Source organism: Poromitra crassiceps, assembly GCF_964638095.1.
Source record: "Poromitra crassiceps genome assembly, chromosome: 1".
NCBI lineage: Eukaryota > Metazoa > Chordata > Actinopteri > Beryciformes > Melamphaidae > Poromitra > Poromitra crassiceps.
Genome location: NC_139623.1, coordinates 81,796,803 through 81,806,794, shown reverse-complemented (window position 1 = coordinate 81,806,794; position 9,992 = coordinate 81,796,803). Strand labels below are relative to the sequence as shown.

Here is a 9,992-nt window from a genome sequence, read left to right as displayed (position 1 = left end):
GCAAGAGCCCTAACAGGCTCAGTAGCTGCTGTAGCACAAAGCTAGTGCACTGTAAGCCACCATGATTGTTATTGCTGGCGGAGAGAGGTGGGGCTATGGCGTCATCGGTTCAGGAAAGATGCGTATGCTTTGTAAACACGGAAATGCAAGGGTGGCGTCTTCAGATTTATTCACTCTGCGACCCGGTTTCAAAAATTAGCGTATACTCCCAGAAGGTATACTCCCAGAACGCTGGTTCCATCTGGACGAAACGTCTATACGAGAAAAAACTTTAGCGGATACACCTAAACTCGTCTTCGTGTGGACATGGCCTCAGTCTCTCTCCCTCCTCACTGATGCACCTTTTATTCAGCCTAATGACCCCACACCAGGCTCATGCAAGATAGGGCCAGGAGAGTGGGAGGGTCATCACACTTTTAGATATTTTATTACAGAAACATGACCAAATAGTCAAACATTCTGGAACCACTGCCTGGACCAGAAAACATATTTTCTCTCTGACCCTGTATTTATGAGTCAATCAAAAGGTTTCAAGGGTCCTGGTACAACTATTCAAGTAATACATTTCCATTCATGTAATAAACAATGAATAACAATCAGTAATTAATAGTGTAATAATGCTGTTAACATAGTACATTTCCTATAAAAAAATAATTACCTAATATTAAAGTAATGAATGTCTTTCTGTTAACGTAATTGCATTACTGGGTTTAGTTACATTACAGTTACATTAACACAGGGGTTCCCAACCTTTTTTGGCTCGTGACCCTATTTTGACGTCGCAAAAATCTAGGGACCCACGACATTCAAATTCCGGTACACCATCGATAATGTCATCAGTGACATCATCACATAGTATGCTTCTTTTCCCCTGCAGAATTCTGACTTTAATCTGAGAATTCTGACTTTAATCTCAAAACTCTGACTTTATTCTCAGAATCCTGATTTAAAGTGTAACTTAGTCCCAAAACACTTTTTTTCAGCTTTTAACAAATGACTTTGGGGGTGGTGTGTGAAGAATTCTGGTCAGAATTTCCACATTTAAGACCATACTGTTACCATTGTACCATTTGTATCATTTTCAGCCGCATAATTGCCCTCTATGGGTTCATCCCTGCTTTTTTTTTGCCCTCAAAACTGCACAAAATGTGGTACAACCTGATGTCACGATGAACCAAAGACTATGGGATTTCAAGATAGTACCGGTAACTCCCATACTCCCCCGTACCCGTTCCCGGCTCCTCACATCCAAGCCTATTCCCATGATGTCACAAGCATTTTCCTACCAATATGATGCTACAATACACACAGCTCATACGAGGGATCAGCGTGACGTCACTTGCCACCCAGAAATGCGGAACCTCGCGGCAGTTAATAGTATGAGTTGTGTCAAACAAACGTTAATATCTCAAAAACTATACATCACATCGCTTATATTTTGACATTCTAAGTGAGAGCAGAAGTAGCTCAAGAGTTGGATGTATATGCATGTCGTGTTAAAGTTGTGTGAACTGTCGCAGTTTTTAAAATGTAAACAGAGTTAACTGGCTAGAGTCAGACACTCACGCCTCGTGCCACTTGTGCTCCATAGGGTTCCATTGCCGTTGCCACCCAGTGAAGCGGTTTGTTTACCAAAATGCTGCTCGGCTGATCCCTCGTATAGGCTGTTTGTGTCACTTGACCTGTTAATCACCTGTAAATTGATTACAATCACCTGTTATTTTCCTACCAAGATGGCCATGTGGTGATGTAACAGAATACTATCAATAAAAGCCACTATAATCATAAATAGAAATAAAAGGAAGGAAATGGCATTGTGTTGCTGTAAATCATTCCCAACCTTTTTCATATTAAGGACCCCTAATTTAGTTCACATTGGGGCAATGGACCCCCATATGATGAGATGGTCTCTCAGATGCAAATCTGTTTTTTTTAGGTTTTTTTAGCCTAGATATGATTTTGTCCAGAATTCCATATATATTAGGTTGAGAGATAACAGAGAATCCTGGAATCCTCTCAAGGACCACTGGTGGTCCCCGGACCCCACATTGAGAACCACTCAAACACTTTGATTGTGCAGAGAGAGAGAGAGAGGAGGGAGGGGGGAGAATGTTGTTTGTACTGCGGCCAGCTGCAGCTACTCCCCTCTGGTCGTGCGCCCGAGAGGAAAAAGCAGAGGGTGATTCTTTCATGGCGCACTGCACCTTTTGAAATGAATCACGAAAACTAAAAACGGAGTTCATGGCGGACTAGAGGACAAGTTTGACAAGTTAATAACGTGCAGAAATCTCCCATTGTGATTACATTAGAGCATGTTCAGAGCGGGGGGTTTGTCCTGGGTTTGTGTGCTACTGCGGCCGCCGGCGATAACCTCGCGTTAACGATCGTTACATGGGAGTCAATGGCAATAAAGTAGTTTGCCACTGAATGACCAAATTTATATAACTTTCAACCATTTTGAGCAACGCTGTTTCCATACAGGCCACCAGCGTTGGCTAGTTGTTGATATTTATAAAGATTATGTAGCTCTCATATAACTTTTTTAGGCGGTGGGCAAACTGTCATGGCGTCGATTTCCGGTAAAAAATTCCTGTTTGAGCACAGCCAAAGAGTATAGTGAGAGAAGAGGAGACATTCATATCTTGGTTTTTCCCATAGGTTTTTTCAAATAAGCAGCATGCCGTTTTGTCACATATCTGGGGGGGTAAGTCCCCCTTTAAAGTTATAATCTCAAAGATTTGCATCTAAAAGAATAAATAAAAATAAGAGTCACTGAACAATGTTGATTGAGGCTATGGTCCATTGATGGAAGCCTTTGCAGTATATAGTGACATTATGTGACATTAATAATGTCACATAATGCAACACTGTGTGGATTGCACCTGCAATTACCACTCATTGCCATAGGTGTCACCCAAGAGAACAAAGCTGAAATCTTAGAAATTATCACTTTAAACTCAGAACTAAAGTATTGAATTGGGTCTGGTGGAATTTCCTTTTTTTTTTTTACCCTATTCGAATTCCAGGCGACCCCACTTAGGGTCGTGACCCTAAGTTTGGGAACAGGATAGTGGACATTTACAATAATCACCAAAGACATAGTGATTTGTTCCAGTGGTAGCACCATAGTTATTAAGCAAATATGTGAATATCTGTGTATTAAAAAAATTAAATTAATTTATCATTACATTTTTGAAAACTGAACATATCTCAACCTTCCCGTTAATAAAAAGGAAAATAAATGTATTACATTCATGGTAAATTGTCATGTAGAATGTCAACAGGATTATTACATGATTATTACATTATTACATGAGGAGCTGAAGGTTCAAATCTCTTAAAAAATGTAGGCAACCTAACATTTTTTGGGGTATGATGTAAATGCTGTGTAGAATGGAGATATATGTACTTGCCTATACGATATTTCCATAAAAGAGATGTGGGTAAATTAAACTGTAATAAAGGACATGATTGATTAACCAGCTTAGATATTTTTCTGATACCAATTGATTACATTATTTTATTACAGACAAGATGAATGTAGTTTTTCCAATTCAGTTTCTCATCAATCAGAATTCTGAAGAATCTAGTAAATGAGACCTAAATGAGTTCATTCCCATTGACTACAATTTTGGCACTATTACTAAAATATTTCTTGTTATTTCCAGTGAATATCATGAAGTTAGATTTATTTTTTATATTTAAACACAGTTCGTTAAGCTGAAACCATTCTGCATTTTTTCCCCCATGCCCTTGTTTACTTCTGATATAAGAGTTCAGCGCTTACATGAGGCCAGCTCTACCAATGTGAAGGTAGGTAGCTGTAGCCGGGGGCCCCCTGGGGCCGGTATGTGGGTACAGTCACTGGAGGCCCTCCAATGTGCTGGCTGTGCTGGGGCGTGGTCAGCAGGGTGCCTGGGTACCACACACAGAAACACAGGGGGTCAAGTGTCATCACCTATGACCTGTGTGAAGAGCCGAACATGGGGGGCCTGTCTAATTCTCAAGTGAACGAGCAATATAGGTGGCATTTCTAGGTAATTAGGCTGTCTGAAACCAGTTTGATACATAAGTTCACTGAATTTGCAACCTTTCTAGGTACCTGGTTATGGATAATTTTCGAGGAACCATACCATGCACACTTTGGTGGGTTAGGATATCCCATAATACCTTGCACCCCTTCCAAAACGACGAAGAAGAACGAAGCGAGCCCGAGCGAGCTCCTAATGGCGACGCCCACAAAGCTGACCGCATCAGAAAAAAGTGAAACAACGTTGGCTAAATAACAATAAAATAATCTGTCACTTTCTTTTCATTTTTATTCTAGAATAGTCAATAACGTCAACCTTTACTTAATTTCAGTGCAGTCAGATGTTTGTACAGTGTCAGGAAAGTCACTTTTGAACAATAGTATGAAGCATCTTACCTGACTCTGTTGTGGACAGCAGCCGGCTAGTTAGGTTGCTAACGTTAACGTTAGTTTAGAAAACCCGCTCCGCGTGCCCCAAAGCAGGACTACACTGTACAGCCAGGAGGATAGCAGCATGGCAGACCTTCAAGTGTAAGTGGAGTTCGTTTTAACCGTGCTTTATTAAATGACAAGCTGTCATTGCTTAATGTCCCTGGAAACCAGAAATATTTCTTTATTATTTAGCATTTTGAGTTCATCACATCACAGGACCCTATGTTAATAAGCCACCAGCCAAATTTGAACGATGATGAACGTCGCAAAGTATATAAATTTAGGTTTGACAGTCGTGGCAAAACTCATCAGAATCAATTATTTTTTAGAGTGTATTTTCTCCCGCGGACTGTGTGGGCGTGTCCCGTCTGCAGCAGGTTTTCCGAGAGAGAGAGAGCGCGAGACAGAGGGGGGGAGGGAAACGGAGAAAGAGATCGAGTGGTGTGTGTGTGTGTGTGTGTGTGGGTGGTAGAGAGAGAGAGAGAGAGAGAGAGAGAGAGAGAGAGAGAGAGGCACAGAGTGGGAGGCAGACAGAGAGACACTGAGGGAGCGCTGTCACTGGGGGCAAAGAACGGACAAAAGGAGGGTGGGTGCGGATTGCGCGCGTGTACAAAGGTTATATAGAGCTTATGACGTCATAAGCTCCTGCGTTTTAGCACCTTGCGCACTGCTGTCTTCAATGAGGAAGTACTTTGTAGAATCTTGTAGAAAAGTGTCGATTTTAAGGCTTTGGGTTGAAAGTAATGTATAATAATTTCGGAGGCACAAAATTACTAACATAAGACCCTAAATAACATAGTTAGAACGTTTTTGTGGATTTTGGTTTCCAGGGACTTTAAGTAACGTTACCAATTTGTTGGTGAAATGCAATGTTCTCGTTAGCTTGGTTTCACGCTTTTAATTTGAAGGCCGAAACGGGAAATGGTGTGATCGTAGATTGAATTAGGCTCGTTTGAGATGAGCAAATTCTGCGCAGATTCGACCAGCGCCTTGCTTGCCCCGTTGCATGATGGTTAGAAAGTTGTCCGACTTGCTCCGTCCTGCCCGACTGCGTGAGTCACGTGACTCTCGCGAGAGCGAGGCGGGCGCAGATTTGGAGCGAGGCGCCGCAGTTGCTCCCCACCAACTGCGTCCGACTGTGGATGACAGAGGATGACGAGAAACGCATCAAGCTGAGCGCCCATTGGTTCAAAACAGGTGCATCACAGACCCACAGTGAAGTGTAGAAACTTAAATTTTATATCTATTCCAAGCTGTCACTCCATATTTTACATAAATACCACCTGGAATGCCTACATTAAAATTAAAATAAGGAATCTGAAGGGCTGTGTTATTTGAGCAGTGAGTGTGGGTGGTGCTAATGCATGTTTTAATTTGTTTACAAACCGCTGTTAAACAAAACTGTAGAAGAAGAAAAGCAGCAGGAAGTGTGCCGTCGGGGGTGTTCGACTTGTTGACGCCTCGCCTGACTGTGCTCGCCTGCTCTCGTCTGCTTTCCAGGCGAGGCGGCAGTCATCTCAAACGAGCCTATTGACACTGGTCTGTCAATTCTATCATTTCACACGTACCATTTCCCTTCTTCGCCTTCAAATTAAAAGTGTAAAAACAATGAAACGTTCGCCTGTGAAGCCTCGACCTGTTTGGATTATAATAACGTTAGAGAAAACAGCCATCAGCCATGCAGTTGTATCCTAATTTGTTGCCAAATGCTTTGGGAAACAACTTCATCAAGCTTGGTCAGAAAAGGTCTGTCTATTCAATGGAAACAGCACCAGTGCGACCTGTCGTGTGCGATGCTACCTTCAAGAATGAGGACGTCTGAAACAAGTTATTTTTTAATCACCTATATTAAAATGAGATACCTAATTAAACAATCATCTAGTTAGGTAACTAGATGATATTAAGCTTCCTTGCATTACAGACACAACCGGGGTTTCTGGGTGCATGACGTGCAGTACAGACACCAGAGTCGGGAACTGTAACCAGGAAGTAGCAGCGACCTCTTGCGGTCTTTAAAGCAACGACTGATCTTGAAATAGCTCGCTGACAATTGAGGGTGAAGGGGTGGGATTGGCAGACCGGTAACGTCCTCGTCTTTCAACTTCCTCGTTGTGAGAGAGCCGGTTTGCCTCCTGACGTGTTCCGTTTTGAACAGTAACCCAAACCCAAACCACAACACTAACCTTATCCAAGTTGTTTTAGTTGCCTAAACATAACAGACGTTTAAACATAACAAACATGATGTTTTCAAATTAACAGACATCACGTGTCCCACGCGAGGTGTATCACCTGCACGCACGCTTTCACTCACATTATTTATTTTGGGAGTGGTTACTGATTTGATAAATGTTTTGTTACCTTCGTGATACTAGCTAACTAGCATGCTAATAATTGCTAACTATTTACAACTCAGCACACCATGGCGAAATTCTCAAATTTGTGCGTTGAGATTACATATAAAGTCGATGCAAACACACGAGCAGATGCCGTTTTGCCTCAGGCGGTGTGAATGAGGCGGATGAAGCAAAATCTCATGGCGCGAATGGCACCAAATTCCCGAATAAGTGGCGCAGTCAAACTCGAGTGAGTGAAGCTTTTTTTCACCTTGGTGTGAGACAAAGGGGGGGGGGGGGGTGACATTATCAGGTTATGCAATATACAACAGATGACAAAAATCTGACAATGTGATGGATTTACAACATAGATACAGTAGAGGATGTGCAAAGCATGTGTCATAGCATCCATTATAACTAGATTATTAACTGCCATTAATCCAAGTATCTGTGGATTTCAGTGTTGACTGTAATGAACCCGCTCACCAGCAGACATGGCCATGGTGGTGCCGGTCACCATGCCCAGGGCCATGGCGTTAGACCGGGGCCCCGCAGTCTGCAGCGGGGTCGGGTACAGAGCCGACGGGATGCTGTTAGGTTGTACTACGGTGGTGTGGTGGATGACGTGAGGCTGCGCTGCGTACATCGGCTGTGTGTAGTACGCACCCTGAGAAGGGGATAGAGGGACGGATGTATAATTAGGGACAGATGACAGGTAGAGACAGAGAGGGAAGCGGATTGAGTGGAGAGCACAAGAGAGAGATTGCTTTTTTGTCACAAGGAAATGTCATTGTCATTAAACGAGGTCTCTGCTACATGTAAGCTGTCATTGCAGGGTGCAAAATGTGTGGCTCAGCAATTTGAACTTTTCTTCTACAGTTAACATTATCACTGCCTTAGCTCCTGTGCAAGTTCAATGGACTGCATGCTAGATCCGCCATGGCAGATTTATTAACATTATTAACACATTTATTAATCACTTTCACATGTTTAAAAAGACAATGATGCCACCCTATGACACAATCAATCTAGCCTAGGTAAACCCAGCCCCCACGTGACCTGCTCTCTCAGTTCCCAGTCACATAGTGACTGAGAACAGGTCTGAGAGCAGGTCACGTGGGGGATGGGTTTACCCAGGCTACAATCAATCCCCCATATTTCCACACATTGGAGGCCCCAATAGGCAGCGATAACGTGTTGAATTTTGTGAACTTGAATACATCAGTAAATGCACACAGCACTCACATGTTCACCAATCCTGCCTCCTGGAGAGTGGTGGTCTTCCTGATATGTAACATTACCTGAGGTAGCCTAAAATGCCTACAACTTTAGCTCTGGTAGGCTCAGCAATTGATGTTAGCTTGCTAAGCTATACCTATTTTATCCCATCCAAACAGCTGCAGCCACTTACTAGCTGCTAAGTAGCTTGTAAAGCAGAATATCAAGTTTACATTTTCCGTAGATATGGATTATATTTGGGCAAAATGAAATGAAAACCCCTGCATGTGGAATATTTACCTCAATACTCAATATTGTCAAATTAATTCACCAAATGCTAACCTCACTGCAGCCTGGGTTTGCCTGTAAACAAGGCTAACAGTCATTTCTGGACTTTCAGCATTTTTCTGTTCTCTTGTAAAAATGCTTGCTCAATTGCTAATTACTACAAATGCCATTTGCCTCAAGTTTATTCCAGTTCCTTTAATCAGTTTGCATTATGACACTTCTTTGTCAGCTCTTCTGCAGACACATTTGTCTCTGCAGTTTGCAGAGTGGTGAACAAATGCAGTGGAGACTGAGTTGATGTAAAAAACTACTCAAGGTGTCGGCAAAGTCATCAAGTTTCACGTACTACTGTAGTAGCTTTAGGTAAATGGTCAAATACAAAATGGGTCCCCATAAGTAATGCTAAACAAACTGAGAATTCACACATACCCCCAAAACAAAGCCAGATAAAGTGGTTATGCTTGGTCGACCTCTTCTATTAGTGATGCATTCTCAATGTATTGTGGACAAAATGCAGAATCAGGAGGATGTCTCACCTGGGCATAAAGCTTCTGTTGTGGGTAGACACTCCTGATGGGGTACATACCTGGGCATAAAGCTTCTGTTGTGGGTAGACACTCCTGATGGGGTACATAACTGGGCATAAAGCTTCTGTTGTGGGTAGACACTCCTGATGGGGTACATACCTGGGCATAAAGCTTCTGTTGTGGGTAAACACTCCTGATGGGGTACATATCTGGGCATAAAGCTTCTGTTGTGGGTAGACACTCCTGATGGGGTACATACCTGGGCATAAAGCTTCTGTTGTGGGTAGACACTCCTGATGGGGTACATACCTGGGCATAAAGCTTCTGTTGTGGGTAGACACTCCTGATGGGGTACATACCTGGGTATAAAGGTTCTGTTGTAGGTAGACATTCCCGATGGGGTACATACCTGGGCATAAAGCTTCTGTTGTGGGTAGACACTCCTGATGGGGTACATACCTGGGCTTAAAGCTTCTGTTGTGGGTAGACACTCCTGATGGGGTACATACCGGGGCATAAAGCTTCTGTTGTAGGTAGACACTCCTGATGGGGTACATACCTGGGCATAAAGCTTCTGTTATGGGTAGACACTCCTGATGGGGTACATACCTGGGCATAAAGCTTCTGTTGTGGGTAGACACTCCTGATGGGGTACATACCTGGGCATAAAGCTTCTGTTGTGGGTAGACACTCCTGATGGGGTACATACCTGGGCATAAAGGTTCTGTTGTAGGTAGACATTCCTGATGGGGTACATACCTGGGCATAAAGCTTCTGTTGTGGGTAGACACTCCTGATGGGGTACATACCTGGGCATAAAGCTTCTGTTGTGGGTAGACACTCCTGATGGGGTACATACCTGGGCTTAAAGCTTCTGTTGTGGGTAGACACTCCTGATGGGGTACATACCTGGGCATAAAGGTTATGTTGTGGGGAGACACTCCTGATGGGGTACATACCTGGGCATAAAGCTTCTGTTGTGGGTAGACACTCCTGATGGGGTACATACCAGGGCATAAAGCTTCTGTTGTGGGTAGACACTCCTGATGGGGTACATACCTGGGCATAAAGCTTCTGTTGTGGGTAGACACTCCTGATGGGGTACATACCTGGGCTTAAAGCTTCTGTTGTGGGTAGACACTCCTGATGGGGTACATACCTGGG

General features: G+C 43.2%; 1 protein-coding gene across 1 annotated transcript in view; it reads right to left on the bottom strand.

Moving 5' to 3' along the window:
* Positions 1–3,799: 3,799 nt before the first annotated feature.
* The window catches only part of LOC310781802 (protein FAM168A-like), a gene marked incomplete at both ends in the record, with an annotated part of 60,198 nt that continues 54,005 nt past the window's right edge, over positions 3,800–9,992 (bottom strand). The window contains 2 exons of the mRNA XM_083642431.1: positions 3,800–3,915; positions 7,282–7,462. Coding sequence (XP_083498557.1) covers positions 3,800–3,915; positions 7,282–7,462 — 297 coding nt within the window. The remainder of the gene's footprint in view (positions 3,916–7,281; positions 7,463–9,992) is intronic.